Consider the following 25,454-nt stretch of genomic DNA (forward strand, 5'->3'; position numbering starts at 1 on the left):
TATAAATAATATAAACATGATTTACTTATTTAAATCATGAATGCCTTAAAAAATTAGCAACTGTTTCAACATTTTTAAACAGTGCAGAACAACGTCTTCCTTTTTCTGACCTAAAAAAAATTATTTCACATTTATAAAGTCTCTCTCACTCTCTCTCTATATATATATTTTTATTTTTTTTTCTCTCTCTCTCTCTTTTTGCTTCCCTATTTATAATATATTCAGACAGCCTTGATCCGGTTTACGGGTTATTCTTTCAGCTGAGGAAGTAAATTTGTACTAATTTTGTACTTTGACCTCATAATTCACACACGTCACACGAGACGTTAATACTTCTGTACGTCTGTTTTAATGATTTATAAAATAAAAGGTATTTTATCAAAAAAATAAAATAAGATTTTATACTTTGAACACTAAGAATCTTAAAAGAAAACTTCAGTTTATTTCTAGATAAGGGTTACTTGCTAAAAACGGGGGATCTGAACAATATGGTTTTTTAACTTTTGAATACAAGCCTTCAATCTGTATGAGGATGACATTTCCAGTTCCTTTGTAAATGACAAGTTTAAACCACAGCCTGAACAGGAAGGAAGGACCGCTGAAAACGATGAAGGTGGGAGTGAAGAGTGGGGGGGTTTGTCATGTTTGTTTCAGTGAACAGAGGATTTTTCTGAAAGCAAGACAGTCTGAACAGAGAAGTGTAATGAAGGCTGCACAGATACTAATGCAATGCTGCAAACACAAAAAGGAGAAGTATGTGAGAGTAGTTCTGTGAAACCTAAAAGACTGGCAGGAAAAATTATGCTGCAACATGGAAAGGAGGAAGAAAAATGTACGCGTGCATCTCCATAAATTACAATATGATTGTAAAGTTTATTACACACAGTTGAATAGATTCAAACATTTATTTCTGCAAACTTTGATTACTTTGGCTTACAAGAATCCAAAATTTAGTTTCTACATGATATTTGAATTTAACCCAAGATCAATTTTAAGAAAGCTTTTTAATAGAGATGTCGGACGACTGAAAGTATGTCTACATGTTTTCCAACCGTACTTTTCTTCCCTTCCACTTAACTTTCCACTTCTGTGGTTTTCACTCGCTGTGAAGGATGTTGTTGACTACCTGCTGCTTCATGATTATGTCGGCCATAATATGGCATTTCTGTGATATAATCCCTTCGTCTATTAGTATCCTAATTTTTTCAACAACTGAATTTCAGTTTTTCATTCACAGTGAGACAAAATCCTCAACATGATCAGAAACACACACATAAATTAAACCCATCTAAATTAAATCATACACATGTCATGAATTATTGAAGCACATTAACCCTCGGATGATATTCTCATCTCACCTGCTGCGTGTTGTTGGCCGTGTAGGGCAGCATGGTCGAGACATGAAACATGATCTCGTAGTCCTGGTAACGCGTGTAGAGGGAATGCGTTCCAGTGGAGTCGGCTGCGTTTGCACAAAAACAGAGAAACAGACACGGAGAGGAATCAGTCACCATCTCCAAGTTGAAAGCACAAACTGTCGCGGCCCGGCTGAAATCTGAAGGGAATAAAGCTTGGAGATAATCAGCAGCGACTGCGCCGTTTCTCAGTCATTACTCAGATTACATGTGGTGAGATAGGAGTTATCTCAGGCTTTCAGTGGGACACTGATGCCCTTCGGATACCGGCACTGCGACAAAGTGAGATGCAGCTAATAGATGGAGTGGAGGGGGGCGAATGCAGCTCACTCTTGTTATCCAGCTGAGCTCGGTATTTCTCCCAGCCCTTCAGCCGCACCCGCTCTCCAAGCAGATCAAGGAACTCCTCAAACGCCGGCCCAGAGCTCTCGTTGTTGTACATGTCCTCCTCGGAGCTCTGACCGGCGCGGCAGTACATCACGCCGACCTTCCTCTGAAAGTTCAGCTGCACAAAAAGAGAGCGGTGCAAACATTTCAACACTGATTCATATTTACTTCTGTCATATTTTAAACCTCGGTTTGGAACTTTTATATCCAGGCGAAATAATGCTAGAAGCTCATTGATTAAATGTATATATCAGAGCTTTAAAATTTAAGTTTTAACCCTGTGTTAATCAAAATAAAATCCATATAGCATTTGGCACCAAATTTCTGCATGAAAATTGTTTTGTATTTCATAATTTAACAATGAATAGCTTAATAAATAAATAAATAAATAAATAAACGAAATTCACAACAGAGGTGTATGTAAACTTCTGACCTTGTATGTAGACTAAGACATGACAGAGTTTAGTCCAGGGGTGTCCAAACATTTAATGGGCAAAAATCCTCAACAAGAGTGTACTTGAGGGCCCAAAAAATAAATAAATAAATAATTCAAGCATAAAACTAAAATTTCATTTAACTTTTTACCCGCTCAACAGTAAACCAAGCATGAAATATTTTTAATTAAGCAAATAAAATAGATATTTTTGTGTAAATCTTTGTAAAACCTAAACTTTTGCCTTATTAAAAAAAAATAAGGCAGCTACATTACAAATTTATTTTGGGTTTGATTGAAGAAAACTGAACAAGATTTAATCTATTCTCAACGATAAAAAAAAATAATTTAGCTTACTCGTTTTTGAAAAAAATGACTGTATTCAGTAAATACAGTAAATATAAATACAGTAAAGTTTTAATTGTTAAAAGCAGATTTGGATGCTACAAAGTCTGCTTTAATATTTAATGGTCCTATTTACCATGAAATTAAAGTGAAATCTGAAAGCTTGGTTATTAAAACCCTTTATGGTCTGGGGTATATATGGTTGTTTTTGACAAATCTAGATTTTATCTTCATATTTCTTAATAGAAAGCATGAATATTGCTGGATTTTTCCAGCCCAATCTGAACTTTGTTAATTTACACTTATTTTTTTTCTTTTGGATATACTGTGATTGCATATTAGACCTTGTGTCACATAAAACATAAAACCCGAGTCACAAAATGTTACTTTTTTCACTGTGAAACCCACAAATATTCACAACAAATGGTTCTGATAACTTAGAATGACACCGCATACCGTAAATGTCTTATAATATGAATACTTATTGTGTTGTAGCTAACATTTTTATGGGAAGATTTTAATTTGTGGATCATATTTTTGTTGTAATTGGGAGGAAAAAAGGTCTCCATCTGCATCAACCACAAATTTTTATAATTTTGCAGCACAAAATCAGTCCAGCTCCACAAACGGCCCTGGTTTTGATATTCGATGCTAACTTTCAAAGCTCCGCAGCAGGGTCTGGTATCCCGGATGTGACGTCACTCACCCCCTGTTCGTCCAGCTTGAGCAGCGTGTCCCGGACCTTTGGGGAGTTGGAAGCCAGGCGGAGGCAGTGCAGGTTGAGCTCAGGCATGATAAACTCCAGCAGCCTCTTGGGGGACAGGCCCCTCGGGGTTGTGTGACGGGCGGCCGACGGCACGGACTCCTCCAGGATGGAGCCTCGAAGCGTCTTCATCTGAGCAGCGGATCCAGCAAGTCACTTTCACAAGCTCATAACCAGAAGAGAGGGGTGGAAGAAAGGGAAAGCTTTTTACCTCTGTGGTGCGGAAGATGATTCTGTAATTGTACTGAGCTCCGCTGGACCCCTCTTTCTCATCCCGGCGGAAGCTGATGGCCACAGGGCCGAGGCGGTCATCAATCCCAAAGAAGTTCTGGTGTTCTGGAAGAAAATCAAGAGAAATTGAAATATCACTTTTATTAAGGACAAAAAATACGAGTTGCAATGATGACTGAGGACAATATTAATAACTGAAAATTAAGCTCCTATAAGCATAAATTATCAAAAAAATATGTCAAATATGAAACCAGACGGTAAGAATGTTGTAGTTTAACTCTTCCAGTTCGAACGTGACGGCGACAACACAGCCAAATTTTAAACTTAGGACTCAATTAAACAACATACATTGAAAACTGCAGGCAGTAAAAATGCACGAAAGACACAAAACTTTATTAAATGGAAAAAGGGGTCAAACTTTTTATTTTGCACTCATTCTCATTCAGTACTTGTATCATCAGAAGACACTTCTGCTCATATTGTCTTGAATAAAAGCTAAATATTTAAACACACAGGCTAATTTTAGCAAGACCCGAGGGAGAGTATGTGCATCATGAATGAACATGGATGATATCAAAGTACTTTATTTATAAGGCTCTCTAAGAAAGAAACAACCGTTATTCATTAAGATGAGTGTACTGTTGTTGCGTTTTTCTCAGAAATATCCTGGTGCTGCTAGGTGCAAAATTATTCATATCCCTACCAGATTTAGGTTTAAAGTTGTGGTGAAGAATAGAGGAACAAACTTTATCGACAGACTAATACGGTTGGGCTTGTGGCCTTAATCAGGATTATTATGAAACACCAAAAGGTTTGTGGTTAAATAAAAAAAATATCCTACAGAAAAATGTCAAATGAATAAATCCCACAATCACTCATAAACAGGCTGACCAATCAGCATTCAAAGAACTAATGCTAGCTGAATGGCTAAACCTGAAACTAAACTTAATCACCTTAAATATCTAATAGTTTATTCTTAATAAGTAATATTCCACTATCATATTGGAATATTACTTCCAATATGACTGGAAGTAATATTAACTTGGAGTGACCCGGCTGCAGTCCCGACTGACAGAGTAGCAGCGGAGGGAGCCAAAGATTAGGGTGATGGCTAATAGGCCTTCCAATCTCAGAGAGTTGAGCAAACCTGCTGTATGTAAATGAAAAAAGATTTAAAAAATGTTTTCTTTACTCCTGATACTCTGTAAGCACCAATTTTTAATCTTTTGAGACATGGATACTTCATTTTCATTCAGAAATAAACTTCTTGGTCGAATGAAAAATAATTTGACATCAAGTTAATAATTTGGTGCAAACTCCACCTCTTTCATCTGTTCATCATTTTGACTAGTGATACTAATAATTGTGCAGAAAAGCCATTATTAGTACAACTAATACAATGATACTGTATACAGTATTGCTGATATGTTTTGTATAAATATTGGAGTAACTTAATCTCCTACCAAAAATAGGAAAAATCCCATGTTAAGACATAATCATTAACTAGACCACAAGTGATTATGTGATTAAGTAATTTAAAAAATAGTTGTCCAAGAAATGACTCAAGAATAAAAAAGTATTTGGTAAAAAGTCGACTCAAGTACTGAGTGACTGATCAAATTATTAATCATTTAATATTTAAAAATTACATTATCCGACAGATCAAAGTATAGAGTTATATGGAAATGTTGCTATTTTACAGACGAAAATGACAATAATTCATAAAAGCGACAAAGGAAATTACAAAAACAACGGGCCTTCGCAGCGCTTTCGCTGCTCGGGCCGAATTACAAAATCAGGCAAAATTAAATTTTTCAAAATCAGTTTTTTTCAATAAAAAACTGATGAAACTTAAACAAAAGCTGCAGGTGTGTGTCTGTGTCTGGTGAATTTTTTGATTAAAACATGTTTGTTTTTCATTCAGTGGGTAGAGAAGCCAGAAGATTTACACAAGTAAGAGTAGAGATACTTCATAATAAAATTAGTAAAAGTAAAAAGTACTATGCAGTAAAAATATTTTTAAGAGTAATTTTTTTTCCAAAAAATTTATATAATTGAGTAAATGTAACTATCCAACTCTGAATAGGGCATGAAATGTGTTTTTTAGGACAGATTTTTTGATGGCAGAATAATTAATGACATTAAAAGTTGATTTTTTTGGTCATGCTACTTCAACAACAGAAGATTTTTTTCACGATATTTTCCAGATCTTTTCTAGGGATAATAAATATATCTGCCTCTCATTGTTGCAGACTTCTGCATGTTGTTCTGCTTTTACTGATTTTGAATCCTGAATGAAACCAGACAAACGTAAAGCTCCCTCCCACCACAGTGCAGCGTCTCACTTACCTTTCAGGTTGAAATATTTGCGGTAGTAATGCGCTCCCAGGTCTGCGTGCTCTATGAAGTAGTTGCTTTTCCCCTGCAGCTGGATGTTGCTCTCCCTGGGCTCCTCCAGCACAGACACGGCGTCGTTGGGGGTCCGCAGGGTCGACCAGAGCTCCCTTCTGCCAGCCGACCGCCCCAGACCCACCTGCTCCTCGCCTCCCGTCTCGTTACGGAAGTGCGGACAGCTGAGCAGCAGCTCGTTATCGTTGCCGTCGCCTTCGTCCAGCAGAAGTGACTGCTCCTGGTCGTCTGCATTCCCTCCGCTGCCACCGCCCCCCTGTGCTGGTGAGGCAGGTGTGGACTGGGCGAGGGGGCGGAGCTGGGAGGCAGCCGACGCCCCTGAGGTGATGTTCTTCTTGCGACCGATGCTGTCCCTGTTTGTGGCGACCTCTGTGAGGTCGAACAGGATGCTCTGAACATCGTAGTGGGCAAAGTTCCTCACCCACGTGCCGCCTCCCAGGTGGTCGTATGTGCTGGGCTGAGGGATCTGAGGGGGCATAAGTTTGGACTTTTTACTAAGACCTTCAGGTTTGGGCGGTTTAGCGGGTTTCGGGGAGTCTCCACCAGACCTGGACAGATCTCGGAAGAATCCATCCGGCTCTGGAAGGTTGCCCTCCAGGCCTAAAAGCAGGAAAGGGTCTTTAAAGCGGAGAGCGTTTGGACTCAGGGGTCCGTGGTTCTCCCTGCTCGGGTCCTGGCCTTGAGTTTGTCTCTCCAGCGACGACAGGCTGCCGTACTCCCTGTGCAGATGCACACCTGAGTCTCCCTGAGGCCCCGTGCCCGCTTTCTCACCTGCTGCTCGGATTACTTTCCCTGACGTTTTCCCGGAGGAGTCCAAGTCTCCCAGGGTTACATCGCTGTTACTTCTTTGCATGATGTGGCCCCGCCCCACCGACCGCAGAGTCAACCCCACGCGGCTCGGAGTGAGGCTGCAGTCTGCATCGGCGCCATCGCCGGGCCTCCTGGGAGGCCACTCCACCACTCCCGCTTCCCGTTTGGGGTCAAAATTGACGGTGGCGAGGGGCGGGCGCATGTTCTGACGGCGGAACTTGCGAATGAAGAGGTCATCTGACTGCATGGTGCCTGAGGAATCAAATCTAATCTGACAATCTTCTCCCTGGAGCTTCCTGCCTAACTGTTCATCCAGGTGTCTGAGGTGCTGGTGTGAAACTGGGATGCTGAGTATGAAAATGGAAAATCCAGCTAAGTGAAAGCAACTATTATTTTCTCATTCACACCACTTAAGATGGATGAACTCTCTCGACCTCTGGGCTCTCATAGGGGCCTCTGTGGGACACCGCACTTTGTCAATGAGTTCTTGAGTGGGAATGATGAAGTCGGAAGGGAAACCGCACTGTTGGTCGCTGGACGGGTCCATCCACGTGTGCAGATGTGCATTTAGTTTGAGTTAAACATGCGAGGATCATCACTGGAGCCTGTCTCTATGCCCTCTGTATCGGAGAGGTGCTGCCTTTGTCAAGTGGTCAAACATGGCATCCCCTGGTGTGCACTGCCCAGCGCCTGCAGCCGTCATCCACAGACCACCTGTGTGGAAAAATATAGAAAAAAAGAATACTGTTTTAGCTTCAGACTCTTTATTATTAAGATGCTAGAGCGAAACGTTTACCACTGGATTTGCAAAAGTGTTTTCACCTCTCAAACTTTTTCACCTTATGTTGCAACCACAAACTTCAACGTATCTTATTGGGAATTATTTGATCGACCAACACAAAGCAGCACATAATTAAGTGGAAAACAAAACATTTTCTGATAAATGAAAACAGTCTGAAAAGTTGTGTGTGTCCCTTATTTCATCTTTCCTCTTCAATCTTTGGGGGGTATCTTTCCTGGCTTTCCTAGAGATAGAGACTGATTTTATCCCTCCTATTCTTTACAAAATAACTTATGGAGACTGTCTGTAAACATAAATTCTCAAGTCTTATCACAGATTTTCAATTTGATTTAGACCTAAACTTTGACTTGGTCATTCTTGCACATAATCTAAGCCCCTCTAGCTGCATGTTTGGAGTCGTTTTTCTGCTTTAATGTAAATGTCTGATATGGGGTTTGCAAGTCTGAGACATTTCTTCCTGGTCTTCCTTCTGTTTAGCTCCATCCACCTTGCTATCCCACTCATGATGCTGCCACCACCAAGTTCAACTATGAGGATGATGTTTTTACAACTATAGGCATAGTTAGTTATTCACCAGACCTCTTGTTTTGCATGTGGGCAATGGGTTTAATCTTCATTTTTAGCTTTTGGTAAACTACAAACTGGACTTCTTATAGCTTTATTTAACAAATCACCTCCATAAAGGAAAGTTTTTCCACCTCAACTGATGTCAACTCTGGGGGAGCTGCAGAGTTACCAGTCCTGCTTCTCCAATTAATGATCTCCCTACAGTTTTCCTGGATCTGTCTACATATTATTCAAAAAATATACACTTTTTTTGGCCTATCATATCCCAGGAAAATACACTGAAATGTATGTCAGTGATGTCACAAAATGTGGAAAAGGTTCTCGGGTTGTGAGTACTTTTGCAAGGCATTGACTATAGGAAATAACGCGGCACGAAGAGATTCCAGGAAGGCTTTATAAAAAAATAAACAAGCACCAGATCCTAACAATACACCAGCAGGCAGCCCTGACATGGGTTTTATTGTGGCGTAATACTCCGCTCCTCTGTTTTCTCATTATTATTCTTTCCTTTAGTCACTTTCCGCTCCAAAGTTTCCCTAAATAGTTCAAACTTAAAGCTGAGCACATGCTCACAATAGACCTTATTAAAACAGGGGAGGGGGCCCTTCCTGGCTCACTGACTGTCTGCCAGCACACGAGAAAAATAAGTGCAAGCCGCCTCGCTCACACACAAACAAACACGGCTGGCGTCTAACTCACCCACCAAATTCTAAAACAGCTCACACACTCATTCAAGGTCCACGTAGTTTTTGGTGCTTTTAATAGAGTCGTTTAAAAACCCACAAAATTGTGCTACAAGTCATAAAACCGTGAGCTTCCCTTTTTTATAAGTGGAACTAAACTCCGTAGAGGTTTTAATAGCAACTTACCCTAAAAATGGATTGTGAGTTCGGTAAAGATGAGCCTGCTTCTGTCATTATTTGTCACTCGAGCGCCGTCTTTAACCAGACTTACGTCAAGCAGCTCGAGCTGAAGCCTTTTGTCGCTGTCAGTAAGGTACAGGGCTTCTTCCTGTCTGACTTTTTCACATGCATCTTCCTCTCGCTTGCAGCCGTACAGAGCAGGTGCAGAGGTGCAGCGAAGCGACCAGCAAAAGCCTGACGCACACGCGTAACCTGCTGCGTCTCTATAGTCTGACAGAACGGCATGTCAGGGAGAAATCTTTTTAAATCACTTTACAGCTTCTATTTGAGAACTTTTATTTGTTTCAAGAAAGAAGGAAAGTCCCTTTAGGGTGATTAAGTAAACATAAGTCCTGACAAAATGTACAAATAAACTCACACACACAAAAAAATTCAACCAGTCAAGAGAGGAAGTCGCAAGAAATCTTTGCTTCCCTCCATGACTACTTAAACACTCTATTCATTTCCGCACAGTGAGAACGCATTGGTATTTGCTAATTTTTCAGTGAAAAGCCATTAAAGAAAGATGGTAGCTGGATGGATCCCAGTATCTGGAGGGCAGATTGGTTTCAAAACCAAATCGAGAAATGCCGAGTGCAAAGAGGGGGCCGATATCAGCGGAAATGCACTTGTAAACGCTTTGCTTGATCTCTTCGCAAGAAATGAATGACTAGCAGTTACGACACAGAGACAAGGCACCAACTTCAACACAGACTAATGCACAACTTTGGGAGGAAAGGAAAATGTTACACAAATAAAAATCTTGAGTATTTGGTGTGCATTTCTTCTCATTCCCTTCTCCCCTGACACACCAACACCTGGTGTAGCCGACTGTCTGGATTTATCTGCACTCTGCCTCCACGGGAATCACTTATGGCGTTGCACATTAAACTCAATACACTCCACTTCCAGCTCTGACCAGCTTCCCTGTCTCTGCTGAAGAAAAGCATCATCCCAGCATGATGATGCCACTACTGCGGCACCATGGGGACGGCTCTCTTTGAACTGAGCTCTTAAAACTAGTGACTGCACTGCCTCGCAAAATTATTCACCCCCCTTGAGCTTTTTCTTCATTTTGTCATGTTACAGCCACAGACTTTAGTCTACTTTAAAAGGATTTAATGACGTCACCAACACAAAATGAAGCACAATTGTCAAATGAGAGTAAAATAATTTAGGATTTTTCAAATTGAAAAGTGTAACACGCATTTCTGTTCATCCCCTTTCACTTTGGTACCCAAAAATAATATTCGGTGCAATGAATTGCATGGGTTGAGCCGAACCTATTAATCAGCCATTTCCTTTTGAGCTGGTTTTGGACATAAACAGATATTTAACACCCTACAAATGCCCAGGATGTACATTTTAAACTTTTAAAACAAAGCTTTAACCATGAAGAAGCATGACAGGTAAAATGAAAATGTGAATTTACTCGCATCATCCGCTCTGTAATTTTCCTCAATGCAACATAGAGCTGTAAAAATAAACTTTAAGCTTCAGTGTTTCTACTCATTACATCAGAGAAATAATAATACTTTTTTTTTTTTTACAAAAACCAATGAATTACACGGAATAACATTTTATTTGGGACCTTTTAGCTCATCCAGGTTTCTCTCACAAAGGGATTTCCTGTATTGTGTGGTTAGCCTTCTGACAGGCCAGCATTCGTTCACAGTGAAAGCTCTGTGCTCCAGCTATATGATGCCAACGCTTCTTACATTGAAAACCCGCTCATGTTTCTCACAAGGAGCTTTCAGACGTTTCTAAACAGCACTACCAGTGCAGACTCATGCAGTTTCTACCAGATTGTAATGATATGCTGCAGGATTGTGTGTGTTTTCACTGTGTTGTTAAAATCACCTGGGTTTGCAGCAGGTTTTTTCTTTGTTGCTCAGAAATCCCAGTTTGCCTTCATGTTATTCCAAAACAAAAACAGAAAGTCCAGTATTGGCCAGAAACAACCAACAACAGTGCCTTCACTAAACTGGGACACCATCAGCCTCCAACACTCGTGAACCGGGGTTTGTCTGAAGCGACGCTTCTTTGTGGTTTCTGCTGCACCACGGATTCATAATGACCAATCAGGTTCATAGCTGATGACATCAGAGTCGGTGACCTCAGCCTGATTTAGCTGGAGTCATTACGAATGACACGAACAATAAGAAAAGAAAATGATGGTCAAAGAGATATTATAATCTTGTATTTTAGTGACAGAGAAATCTTTGGTTCCACCCGTAACAAGTCTGAAGCAGCAGGTTATAATTTTGTAATGTTGTTGAATAAGTTTATGGCTTCAGTAAGTCGCTGATTCAAACCTTTTTTAATTTGCTTGTGTTGACAGATTGGCCTTAAAGCCTCTCTTCAATTTGCCTCATGGATGTTTGCCAGACAAAAATAAAAGTATGGGGTACAAATTCCTTTCAACGTCGTTTTTGCCAAATTTCTCTTAGGTTTCAACAAAAAAATATATATTTAAGTCCTCTTTTTACCAAATAAAAACTGGGCAAGGTTAAAACAAAATATCTGTGCGAGCGTTAAAGCCAGAGAGTGAAACAGATCTTTTGACATAGTAATGTCTATGTCAAGAATAATTAAGTTGTATCTTCCAAGCTTAAGCTTTTAAACCAACATTAAATCGACAGACACAGGACTTTAGGTGACTATCACCTACACAGATAAAAGTGTGAACAATGAAAGAAAAGATATTTGTTTTTTGGATATATCCAGATTCCGTATGGTCTACTTTTATATCCCAGTTTTAAAATTTTTTGGTTTCAGATTTTTCTAGTTAATACTCACATATTTGAATCTGTAGTGTTCAATTTAGCATGTGTAGGCGTTAGATTTAAATAACTGTAGAACCTGGTGAAGACCATGTCACTTACAGACAATCTTCACTTTGTTTTTACCATGCAAGTGTTTCTCAGAAACCCAAACGAAACTGAACTGTGTGGTGTAGAGTAATGATTCTCCTGGACGGTTTAGATGCGTCTCTGCTCCAAAACGCCAGAATTAAACCACTGGACTACTTCCTCAGTTCAATCATTAATATAAAATTTTGTGTTGAAGAGGCAAAACATCAAGAATCAAAGCTGAAAAAGAAACAGCTGTAGAGAAAGTGCATCGTTAATCAACAAACAACAAATCTTTGGAAAAATAAACTCCTTAAGTACATGAAATAAATATGAAAAATTTGGTAAAACGTTTGATTTTATAAACACGTCTCACCGTTGCTTGTAGACTTAGAATTAAGAAGTCAAATTGTTTTATAAATCATCAGATAGATTTGCTTGAAAAACGTGTTTTAGTTCCTGAAACTAATCTAAAAAGCGACATAAGAGAGAATCCTGGCTGCTGTGTTCTGTGTTACTTTGGAAAGAAATAATGATAAATTACTTTCTATATATTTAACAAGCAAATCATTCATCTGCTCACCTTCAGTAAGATGCGAGGCCTTCGATTAGATCTTCATTGATCTCGAGCAGCATTTAACACAAAAATAACTCTTTAACTAACCAGAACTTGTCACTGAACAAGTAGTGTGCCAGCTGTAGAGACGTTTGAGATATACCTGACCCAGAAGTACAAAGAGGAAGTGAAAGGTTTTGTCACTGCCCCCTTAGGTTTCTGCTCATCTTTAATGGCAGCCTAGACTGGGTAATTCAGCTGAATTTCCCAGCTGCATGTACCAGAGTATCTTCTGAAATGACACAGAAATGTCCTGAATTGCTTCCTCTGATAAAATGTTTTTAGCTTGGTTTTGTCTTTCAGCTACACCCCCGAAAAAAAACAGAGAAACAAATTTGCTACTAACCCAAATCGTGCTACTAAAGGTTGTTTTTGTGTTTTGTCTTTTAAGATAAAAGTACAAATATAACCAGACATATGATATTTTTAAGTGTAGATGTTCCTTTCTGATAATGAGATCAGATAAACACGTAAAGCTTTAGTGCAATGATTAAATAACGCATTTGAATGCGACCTGTTCTGATCACATCTTTAAATGCATTTATTTTGTGTTTGTGCACCTACTAGACCTGATCTGAATCTTGGCCACTGCATTCTTTAAAATTCATCAACCAGTGCACAAAAAAGACGAAACCAGTCTCTTCACAACACTCTGGGTTTAAAAAAAAACAAACTGGCTTCTCAAAAACACGACGTAATATCATATGAAATTCTTCACTCTTGCGTACAGATCTCATCAGTCACTCCTGATGCTTGTGCGCTGAACTAAAAAAGAAGCCTGTGCACGATCTGCAGATATCTACTTCCTCTGAATACAGCTGCAGGCTACAAGTACACATGGCTGACATCATCATTGTGGCAGAGTTGAGTCAGTTTCTAATAAAAGTACACGCTGCTGAAACTGTGACCCACTGTCCACGCAGAGCGATGCCAGTGAGAAACACAATCGATCCCTCTTTCCCTTTCTACAAAGACGCAAATTCTTCCTTGCTGCGATTAGCGCGCACACATGATTTTCTCTCATGAAGATATGGTCAATCCATTGAGACAAAATATGCAAGTTTCCTCCTCCGACAGAACCACATTAATTCAATCTGTTCATCATCTTCACCTGCTGAATTCGTTTTAGGGTTGGCGGGGTTAATCGATGGGCGAAAATCTGAGCCCACCCTGGACGGGTCGCAGATCATCACAGAGCGATCTGAAACACGAACACCAACTCTCTGCACGCATCAAGAGAATCGATGAGTCTCCGATTAACTTGTGGGAGGAAACCCGAAAGGGAACATGCAGAGAAAAAAAACCTGGGATTTGAACCCACAACTTTCTTCTTGTGCAGCAGCAGCAGCACAAAGCCTTGCCCTGCCATGACACTCAAATATGTGCCACATATAATTCTGGTGGACAATATTTTGAATCTTTAAGTTTACTTTGTCTGTCCAAGGATCTTTGACAAAGCCAGCTACTGAGGCGACTAATTTACCCAGGAAGATAATAAATTTGACTAAATTGCATGACTGCATTCGTCCACAGGTTGGAAATGTTTTGCTGAAAATGTTACGATTTGTAATCTTTTTTAGAAACTTGGACATTCATTATTATTCAGTGCCTTTTCAGTGACTTATACACACCTTCTGATAACATAACCGAATACAGTCACTGTATTTAGAGGAAGTGTTTGACTGTCTGCAATAGAAGCATCTGTTTGTGAAGGCTGCTAATTATGATGAATTAAAAGCAACAAACGCAGTTAGTCCTTCGCTGGTTTCTTTTTGCCATGCCCTTCACGCTGTCCAGGATTTTTCTTAAAGACATTGACAGCTGGAATATATAGAGAGAGGCTGCTGCTAGCTGTCCTGTGTAGCTCAGATCATGCTAACAGGGCTGGGCTCTGTCCCTGGGAAACTTAATAATGAATGAATGAAGGCAGCAGCTTTAAATCCTGCAACTCAGAATGGAAAACCCAGAAGACAGATAGGATCTAAATGTTGTTTTCCAATGTTTGAGGCCCATAAGGAAGAATGATTTCTTCTCAGATCTGAGCATTATAATAGAGAGACCCATCCATTCATTCCACTCAGGGCAACTTGGTATCAAAATGAGATGAGATTATTCTTTATTTTTGAGTGTAAAATAATTAAAAAGTATATAAATAAAGCATAAAAGTATTGGCACTGAGTATCTGAATAGTATAAGGCCCAAAAGTCAAAAGGTGTATTAAAATAATCTGTTTTCTCTCAGAGAAACTAAGATTTTGATTAGAGTTTAAAAAAAACTCTTGTTTTCTTTGACAGAAATATGTTTGTATTAAATTAAACTGTAACTAAACTGGAGTTATTCCTTACTTGTTGGATCAGACATGCAAATGATTACATATTAGTTTGAGTTGGATAATTTTGAATGATTTTGAAGAGAATATAAATTATGCAACGCATGATATAATGATAGCAGCCTGTCTCCAGCCGTCAGTGGATGTTTCTTTATAAGACGATTGTGAAATATTTAAAGTGAAACACATTTGTTGAACCTTAGAAACTGATTCACAAAAACTGAACTTCTTTCTCATTTTGTAAGATTACCACCAAAGATTCTGTGGATTAAATTGATATTTTGTGTGTGAAACCAACAGAAAGTCACACAAATTGGTCAAGCCTGTTTTTTTGACAACGTAATAAATCTGAAAAGTGTGGCTGCCTTTTAGTCTGATTCAGCGCAACCAATTAATCATCCAATTAGTAGACACAGTTCACCTGTGTACTTTAATCTCAGGATAAATCCATCTGATCTGTGGCGGCTTCAGGGGTTTGTTGGAGAGAATCAGGGAACAAACAACAAAAACCTGAATTTCTGTTTAGATTTAGATCCAATATTACTCAGAGTCTGGAGACTGAATGCAGCAAAATGCGACTCTACAAAGTAAAGCCTGAGGGGGGTTTAATACAGGTGAATACTTCATTAGGCTATCACATTCAACAATTTGATGTTTCTGCTTTTCACAAGACAAAATGTGGAAAAGTTCAAAGGATATAAATACTTCTGCAAGGTACTGTATTCTTCTTCTTGGTGAAATGGGGTGCCATTTCCGAAAATGAAATCTATTTTTACACACATCTGGATCTTAATTATTAGATTGTGCCTCTTTCCCTTCTACCACCCTGCCTTTGTTCTTCTTGCTCCTGATTCATTTTGAAGGCCACTGCTGACCACTGCTAACTGATGACAGCAAGTACCGCTTCCACACTAAGCCTCGGACAAGGTTAACGAGGCTCTGGAGTGAAACGGACACAGGCGGATGTCACAGGAGAACAGAGTCAAACATGCACCGTTTTGGGGAAGTCATGGCCGCCTGACTTCGTCTGTGCCTGCTCATGCAAGTCTGTGTCCTGTGAAACAGGAAGAGATGAGTGACTTTTGAACCCTCAAAGGATGGATGTCGTCATCCTCCCTGCACAACACTTCCACAACTTCAGGAGTCCAACGCTGGAGTGTAAATGAGCAGATTGTCTTACATTCATTCTCTCTACCATGTTGTATAATAAAATTTAATCCTCATGGAAACATTTGGTTTGTTGAAAGGTAAAAACAAAACAAAAAAAAACAAAACAAAAAAAAATCGATGGCTTATGGAGAAAACGGTAAAGCTTTACTGATTTGCGTCACCTCTTTGCAGCCAATAGATGCAAAGAGTTGCATCTCTTTGCAAAACTTTTACCAACTAAAAGTTTGGTAAAAGTTTTGCTTTTTCCAACTAATAACAGTTTAGTTATGTCACACCAGGTTGGAGCGGTTGTTCTGACCTCATCCTGAGTTGGGAAACATCGCTTTCCTGCGCATACAACATTAAGTGTGACATCAACATGTGGTAACGCCGCCATAACTTCTGCTTTAATTCTAACTTAAAACAAACAAAAAAGTAACCTGAAGAGGACAGTGGCATCTTGTGTCACTGTCTATCATAGTTAAAAGCTGCCTTGACCACAAGGTCTGAATCAATTCCTAACAATGATTGATTTTTGGGAAATTTAATGCCGGGCTCAGTTATTGATCGCACACAACCCTGCAACATCTGGGATCAGGTTGCGTTCCTGCTCTGCCTCTGAGTGTGTGACATTAAACTGCAGCAGATGAAATGCTTTTAGGGGAGTAAATGTGTATTAATGTGGCTGGATGTGATTCAGAAAATGAGTTCACTCTAATGCCCAACATTTTCTCACGGCATCTTCCATCTTCTCTGCTGAAACACTCCTCTTCCCTCCCCTCCCCTCCCAGCACCACCACACTGCGGACAGCTAACTGGGCCAAATCCAGAGGCTCCTAAGTGCTGCGCTCTCTCCTTTTTTGTCAAGTGATTTATCTCTCTCTTTTTAATTCAAGCTGTTTTGGAAAATGTCAGTTTGAGCTATCGATCCCTGCAGACACGTAATCTCTGGCAAATAATGCTCAACTGCCTGACAAGGAGATAACTGTCGAAGTGATGAACACCACAGCAGACTTTGGAGAATCTCAGAGAAATCTGTGGTGTGTTTGCTCTTGTTAGCAATAATCCTTCACGCGACAAATATTTGTCAAAGAAGGGCCTGCAATATGTGTTGCTGCTGGTAGAACATGTGGGCTGGTTTGTGGTGGCTGGTGCAGGAGAACGTTGTACCTGAATAGCTTGTAAGGCTATCCGGTCCTTGTATGTCCAAATAAAAGCAGAGTCCACATTCTTGGAACAAAGTCAAGCTTCTTCCCTGTGCATGTTGGACTCCATCAGGGCTGCTCCTATGTCATTAATCTTGTTTGTGGTGTTCATGGATAAGATCTCAGTCACAGGCAGAAGGGTCAGTAACCTCAGGGTCTCAGCTTTTAGGAGACGGTGGGGTTCTGTTGGAAACTCCAGGCAATGACTGAAAGTGTGAGTGTAAAGAGGCTGAGATAAAAGTCAGCTCTTTTAAATCTGTTCTTAAACAGGAAAAAGATGGACTGCTCCCTCCAGGTCAGGGGGTCGGTTCCTGCTTCAAGTGGAGAAGTTCAAGTATCTTGGTGACTTGAACTTCATAAGTAACAGTATGTTAGAGAGGACGATGGACAGATAGATCAGGCTTTGTCTGTTGCTGCAACCGAAGAAAGAAGAGCCTTGATTTACTTCCAATCCTAACCCGTTTATGAGATGTGGATTATAATTTAAAAAACAAAATCCATTGGACACGCTGCCGAAATTCGCTTCCTTCACAGAAAACATAGCCTTCTGATCTCACCGCTGAACTAACAACACGTTTTAGTTTGGTCTAAATTAGAGAAGTACATAACGATGATTCTTAATTGTCATTGTTTTCAATAAGAAACAACATGACAGGTTATAACATTTCAGGTGCCATGCATTCAAACTCTTTCCGGATGGACTAGCCAGCTCTGCATTGGCCACACCTGATATAGAGATTAGCATCTGAGATGCTGAGGCGTAGGAGGAACGGTAGGGACATAGAGGATGATTCAAAAAGGACAGGAATTGTTACAACACTCAAAACTAACTATAATAAATGATAAATAATAATCAGGTTGTTTTTGTCTCAGTTTTTCCTTCCATAACAACTGAACGCTTGATGGATTACAATGAAAGCTCAATGCTCTATACACAAACTAGTTCAGGTGGTCAAGTATTTGGTGAATTATTCAGAAAATAGGTCAGGCTGCACTCCTGTTGGAGTCACTTCAAGCAATTTGTATGTGGAGGTGAGGAAATCTTGAATAATCCAGCTAAAATGTCTGCCCAGCTAATCATGAATTTAGGTAAAATCATTAAGCCAATACACCACTACTACTACTCAAATACTGCAAAACCTGAGAAGAATTATCATTACATTTGGGACACAAAGCAGTTGTGTTGCTAATACCAGAGAATATTTCAGTATCAGAAGTATAGAAAGGTCACCCTGGAACATGATTTAATTAAAGCTGCCTTTAATATGTCATTCAAACCAAGGCAGATACACAATGGTGCAATTGCCTATAGGAGCATCCAGATTCTGCTACTTCTCCACACCAAATATAACTACCTAAGGTAGTTTAGGTACCTGATCTTCCACTTTGGGGTATTTGAAGGTTTTGCAGGATTGTCCCTGGACTTTCAGGAGGGACTATATAACCCTTCAGGCCTTTGGATCTTCCTTAAGATTTCCTCCAGACTGAATATGAGGCTGTTGTTAGGGATGCCTGGGTTTCCCACGCTGAATCTGTTATCTTCACCTGTTAGCCATGTTTGGATAGATGAATCAAAACTGATTGAATTACTTCCACAGAAAGATTTACAGAAGCTTGATAATGACGCATTAATTTGAAACAGGCACGTTAAAGTGGGGAACATCTAAAACATTGAGACTATTCTATTCCCCTAATTAAAAATGCAGCAGTTTATTATTCCTCTCAAATAAAACAATTTCCAAAGGATTTTGTTTCTTTTTAAGCATGTTATCGCTGGTGTCGTTTCAGAGAAGGGTGTTAATGTCCTAAAAAAGCAGTCTGCTGTGATTGTTATATGTTGAGGTCCCGACTTCTGTTTGGCTCCTAAGTATAACTTGACATTAAGACTTCTGACTAATACATTATTCATACGGCTGGACGAAAGAGGGCGAGGGTTACTGTCAGATTAATAATTCATGAGCTGGATGGAGCTGATTTGTTATGATTTATATCTAAGTCTGCAGTGGACGTCTCAGAGGATCTCGTGTGTTACAGTAAAACCTGTCTCTGTAAAGGTCACTTTCCGTGTGACGTTGGTCTGTGTCTGGTGCAGTTTCACTTCTTCTTTTGTCTGCCTTTTTGGAAAGAAACAGTTACGCTACAGAATAGTCAGAGCAACTTATACTGTCCCTTATTGAAGCATTCGTACCTTGTAAACCATACGAAATAACAGCAACAATCCCCAATTAGTTTTATCGGGATTTTACATACACAGAACAGAGCAAAATTGAGAAATACGAGGAAAGATAACATCTGAATAATAGGCAATTTAGACCAAAACGCAACCTTTCGACCTCTATGCAAAACAGAAAACAAACACTGTTCATAACCCTGAACATACCATCCTGACTGACAGTGAAGCCTTGGTAGATGCAGCATTGTGTTTTGGGGATGTCAATCTTGTTAGAAGCTGCAAAAAAACTGGACATCAACGTGCTAGACTGGCCTAGTCAAAGTCTAGACCTAAATTCAATTGAAAATCTGTTCATGCTGCACCTAATCTGTCCTACATTAAACTGTTTTGCATCAAAGAACGAGCAAATAGTTCAGTCTGAGTGGAAAGTTTAGAAAGCCTTTAGGGAATAGCATTGTATTTATTAAAATGCAACTTCCTCTTCAAGCCATTAGTGGTTATTTCTGAGCTAGTCCTGACCTACCATGCGTGCCGTTCAGAAGGCACCAAACTCGAACTATTGTCTGACATGTTACTTGCTGCTACTTCCTGTGCATCTGAAAATACACCTTGTGGGTAGATCATGAGCGCGGCTGAGCAGGCGGAGAGATTGAGGGCTGGAGCGTAGCTGAAAAGTGTTTCTGTGTGCGTTTGGTGACTCGTCCGAGCCTCGTATCTGTGGCTCACTGTCCCCACAGAGGCAGGAAGAGCAGCTGTCCTGCTGCGGCCACTCTCTGCATGCATGTGTGTGTTGGCGGGCGTTTGTGACCCTCGAGCTTCATGACTGTAGCTATTATGTTGTGCTCAACGCCTCACTGTTGCTCCAACATCATCTGTGCGAACCCAAAAGAGATTGCTCAATATTGCCTAAACAGCACACTGAAGCGTTTTGAATCCACCTTGTCTGCTTTCAGAGGAAGAGAGGCTGACCTCCTCCGCTTCCTCAAAGTCTCTGTCGAGCACTGAAATGCAGCCGAGCGTACGCGGGACAGCTGCACGGCCAACACATCTCCATTTGTCGCTTATGTTCTTTGTTTACCAGCAAGCCGAACTAAAAACCGTCGTTGCTTCCTTTAAATGAGTGTTGATTATGAGTAAAGGTATCAGCTAAGAGGGGTCGCTCCGTAATGGCTGCCATTTAACTTACAAGCTACATTGGTTCCATCCATGTCCATTATAAGCTCAGTGTTTATTTGCTTCTCCAAATAATGGCTCTCATTATTTGGAGAAACAGATTGATGTGTCCTGCTGGATTTGGTGGCACTGGCATCACTCTAGGTTATTCCTTCTGCTTTTACAGCGAGGAGAGGAAATAACAGCTTTTCTTCTAACTATACAACTTTAAATGTTTTACAAGAGGAATTATGATTGGGCGTTTGAGCTATGGAGGTTTTTTTTAAAAAAAACCTTAGAGAAGCCATCAGAAATCAAGCAAGCTTGGAAAAAATTTGCAGAACTAGCAAAACAAATAAAAAATTACTCACCTGCATCTGAGGAAAAATCCCAAATCTAAACTGTTTATATGAGTTAATGTGACAAACACATGCTGCAGCAGCTCACTTCTCCTAGCCTTGTGTCAATTGTATCAGCATTACTGCACCTTTTGACCTAGACAAAAAAAAAAGCACCGATCTGTTAACTGGTGACGCAAATGGCGGCTGACTTTTTGCAGCTTTGCTGTGATGGAACATGTGCATACAAGGAACATGTTCTGCACATCTGTGGTTTTCACATCTGTGTCAGTCTGAGGTATCTGCACACGAATAGAAAAAGAAGGAAGCAATAGTACCTGTATGCATGGCTCAAACCTGTCTGTATGTTTAGTTCACTTATTAGTTCTGTGTTAATGAAAATGACTGAAAAAAAGGGGAAGTGAAACAGAGCTGAAATTCAGAAGCAAAAACAAGAAACCAAAACAGTCCCTCTTCCCCCTGTATGTCACCAAGCTTACATCTCTGTCAGTGTGCTGAGTGTGGTCACCGCTTGGCCTTCGTAATAGGACAGAGGACAGAACACGTACAGTCTGAAACCGCTCTCACTTCTTTATTAGAAACGCCTTTTTACGTGCAAATGAAACAGTCTGAGAGAGCAACTTCCTCCTCCACGCTCGTGAGAAGGGGCCGTTCGACGTGAAACAAACGCAGTGACGATCGTTCATATTTCGCACATTGCTCCCAGAATAGCAAGCTCTGTGAGAGTATTTTTAAACTGCGATCGGAATGGCATGCCTTCTGCCTTTTTTCAATCATCATCGACCACATATTATGATAGAGTGACGTGGCGCCTGGATGAATGGCTGGTCCCGGTTTGCTTTCAGTAGCTCTCAATGCCCCTGAGTGCACTTCTTCAGTAATAACGGCGAGAACAATGACAAAGAGCCACTGCACCACGAAATGGCTTAACGTGTGTATGACACTGCTGAGCGGGATGTAGGGACAGCGTGAATATATTTGGTTTGCATCAGATTCTTACATAAAAATTTAAAAAAACCAATATTTTATTACGTCAGGGTTTGTCTCTAAAAACTGAACTATGTAAACAGCAACTAAAGTGACTTAAAAAGGTTTTACATTCCTTGATTATGTTTAAAATATTTAACAGTAGAAGGGCAGTGACATAAATTACTAACAGAAGATGAAAGATTCCAGATATGTATTTGCTGATTTGGTGAAAACCATGTATTGTTTTTTTTTCTGCTTTAGATTACAAACAAATATATTGAAGCTTGTGGTTGTGATGTGACAAAATGTCAAAAGGTATAAGGGCTATAAAGACTTTTGCAAGAGTCTGTATCTTAATAACTGAAATAGTTATAAAGGGCCATTTAAAGGTGCAGTATTATTATTATTTAAAAGAATATATGATTTTACATTTTTTGTTAAAACTGTCAACATGTTGCAAAAGTATGAGGCAAATAATTTGTGAAATAAAAATAAAATTGTTTCTCTCCCATTTCCCTGTGGCTCTACTGCCATCGCTCAGTCAGAAACAACCAATCAGAACCAGGAGGAGGGTCTCAGCGCTGTCCATTAAGATTGTGTATGTGCTTGCTCTGTGCTGGTACAGCTCCTTTCACACAATGGAGCCTGAATGCTCAAGCTAGTTAGCATGGACATCTATAAACTGTTTTTCTGTAATGTTAAGTTGTTTTTACACGATTAGCACAACATTACACGAGCATGATTGACAGCGCTAAGACACTCCTCCTGGCTGTGATTGGTTGTTTCTGACCAAGCGGTGTATTTCTGCAGATGGCAGCAGAACCCCAGGGAAGAGGCAGAGGAGCTATTGCAACATAGTGACACCTTTAACAAATATGCAAAATATACTGTAGATTTTTTTGATAAAACTTACCTATTGCAGTTTTAACAACAATAATTATGCAAATCAAACACAATTGACCAGTTTGTCTTCTCATTCCTGAGCCAGACTAAAATGGTTGACAGATTATTTTTCCAGTGTTAAGTCAGTGGCTGTTCCTCCAATGTGTAAGTTAGAAAAGTCTAAACATTTTGTCTTGCGCATACAATGAGGCTTGTAAAATCCATAAGGGACATTTTAATAGAAAAAGCATCAAGATGGTTATTTTGAAAAGCACAGGACTCCACAAATAATAAAATGGCTGCAGCTGAGAAGATATTTATCATACTTCTTAATCTCTTAATCTCCAGGTGACCCTGAACATCACGGCGCCTTCACCTACACTTAATGTTTCTTTCCGCTACATGTTATTTAGGAGGAAAAAAACGATTTCCAAAGGACCAGTGGCGCATTGAGGCCAGGTAAGAGCGTAGAGAACAGGCTGAGAGGATTCACCCAGCAGCTCGTATCGGAGGCATCCTGCCATCCGATGAGGGGGAGGCTCAGCTTGTCAAGCTGCCTTCCTCACTGTGAGCCCCTGCAGGGAGCCTGGCAGGGCGTAGTCACACAAAAAAAACTCCTAAAAAAACACGGATGATATAATGCTGACTCAGCCCAGAGCAAAATCTGCCTAGTAACGTCCAGATATTTAAATCCTACATGATAATCTTGTGCAGCACAAACTGAAAGCAGACAACTGTGTAGGTTGTAGAAGCCTGGAAAGCAAAAAAAAAAAAAGCAGAAATTTGGCTGGTAGATTTTGTTTTTGACCCACAGCAAAATATCCCAGATACCAGCAAACACCCACTCATTATGGTTCTTTTTATTGATTTAAGTCTGATATATTATCCTTTTTTAACTCCAGTTATTTATGTTACTTGATATTTATGTGTTAATGTAATCTCATTTTCCCCCTTTTAATGGGTTTACTTCTTTTTACCAAGCTTTAGATATCATACATTTATTTAAATTTCTTCTTTTTTTAGTTTTGCATGTTTTGTTTGCCTTTTATTCTCCACTTTTATCAAATTGTCAGGCTTCCCCCATCACAGATAGAGGTATTTCTTTGTTTGCTATTGCCATTTCAACACTTTATGTTTTACTCTGAAATCTCTCTGGGGAAAAGTGCTTCAGAAATAAAGACTGACTAGCAAAAAAATTGTAATTTTGCTCTGGTAAAAATAGTATTTACTTTCATTTAAATCTCATATTGACTGTATAAAATCTCGGCCAACAGATGCAACATGTACGGTATATCTGGAAGATGAAACACAAATGGAAAAGTACGTGAAAAAAGAAGTACATCCCCACACACCACTGACATTTGTGAGGAAAAAACTCAACACATCTAAATGGATTCAGGGGAATTCACGCTTGATTCAGGAGTTGAAAGGTCAATCGAAGAGACCAAATCATCAACTCTCCACCATCATTTTTAAGAGCTGCCTGATTTTTCTGCTGATTGGTAGTTTGGTTTTATACTGTCATATTCTTCTCAGAAAGAAGTAACTTTCTCTTGGAAATCCTTTCAAACAAATCATATTTGTTAGATGTTCTTGTCCAATCGTCCCTCCTTATACTGGCCAGTTATTGTCGTGATTTAGTTCCATTTTTTCAGCCAAATTTATCCCAGGAAAAAGAAGCTTAAAGTCTGAAAGTTCAACCAACTTCTACTCAAGCATTCAAGACTCAAGATAATGTCGTGTTTTCATGCCTGTTCTGTGGAAATTCCTCTGGGGCGTGAATATTACTACGTAACGTGTTGATTTAGGTCTGTGTGAATATGGGATTGTAATTTCTCTGAGAATTTGGAGGGACATCCACTCCTATCCACGCAAAAAGCTTAAAATTTCACACTTATGTTTCATATTTTCTTTGCAGCTGAATGAAAATCTTAAAATGACCTTCCGTGGTTTTTCCCAGATTGATGAGCAGCAATAGTTATTTACCTACATCCACCGTTCTCTTTCCTTACTTTGTAAAAGCCAACACACACCCACAGACTCTACAGCAAAAAAACTGCAGTATTTATGGAGATTTTCTCACTTGCTCACAAATAATTAATTAACTGCATTGAACAAAAAGCTCCTGGCTGCTAATTTATCCTTTAAATGCAAGGATAGCAGTAGAAATGCACAATGATTTTCAGATGTAGCTTTTTCTTCTTTGGCTTAGTAGTTAGATGAAAAATAATTACTGAATCTGGAAGAGACAGAATCAGTTATTTTATACTCTGACAAACTAAACTAAGTGTTCAGGCTGCACTGTCGAATTATTAAGAATTTAACATAATAATAATGCAATGTTTGAATCATTAAATGTCTATCAGAATTGAGATCATAGAAAGAGAATAGACAAAAGGCGATATGTAAGAGCAGAACTACTTTTCACTCCATTCAAGAGACAAAAAAGGAACAGAAAAAAAATCTACAAATAATTAATTGTTTTATCATTTCAAATCAAACGGTTATTTGCATTTTTATTCTCGAAAACTCTCACCTGCCCTTCCCACCAACACAAAGTGCTTTCACTCTCAAAGCACAGGTTAAAATAATTGGTTGAGGTGATTAGATTACAAAAAATAATGAAAACCAATTTAATCTAATTGCCACACTATAATAAGTGGAGTACATTTCCATTAGTGTGACTTTTAAAACCTCTTTCCCG

The 25,454-nt window shown here is 39.5% G+C and overlaps 1 protein-coding gene across 6 annotated transcripts in view; it reads right to left on the reverse strand.

The window, feature by feature from the left end:
• sipa1 (signal-induced proliferation-associated 1) overlaps nt 1–25,454 on the reverse strand; it is a 52,329-nt gene that overhangs the window by 21,533 nt on the left and 5,342 nt on the right. For 3 of the 6 annotated variants that reach the window (XM_028030842.1, XM_028030846.1, XM_028030841.1), the window contains 5 exons: nt 5,924–7,507; nt 3,555–3,679; nt 3,287–3,475; nt 1,746–1,920; nt 1,359–1,462 (listed from right to left, as the gene is read on the reverse strand). In XM_028030842.1, the coding sequence (XP_027886643.1) occupies nt 1,359–1,462; nt 1,746–1,920; nt 3,287–3,475; nt 3,555–3,679; nt 5,924–7,040 (1,710 nt within the window). In that variant the 5' untranslated portion in view covers nt 7,041–7,507. Of the gene's footprint in view, nt 1–1,358; nt 1,463–1,745; nt 1,921–3,286; nt 3,476–3,554; nt 3,680–5,923; nt 7,508–9,031; nt 9,168–12,499; nt 12,612–20,911; nt 21,034–25,454 lie in introns of those variants that run through there. The other 3 variants (XM_028030843.1, XM_028030845.1, XM_028030844.1) reach the window with 3 other exon arrangements.

This window comes from Xiphophorus couchianus, chromosome 11 (genome assembly GCF_001444195.1).
Source record: "Xiphophorus couchianus chromosome 11, X_couchianus-1.0, whole genome shotgun sequence".
NCBI classification, from domain to species: domain Eukaryota; kingdom Metazoa; phylum Chordata; class Actinopteri; order Cyprinodontiformes; family Poeciliidae; genus Xiphophorus; species Xiphophorus couchianus.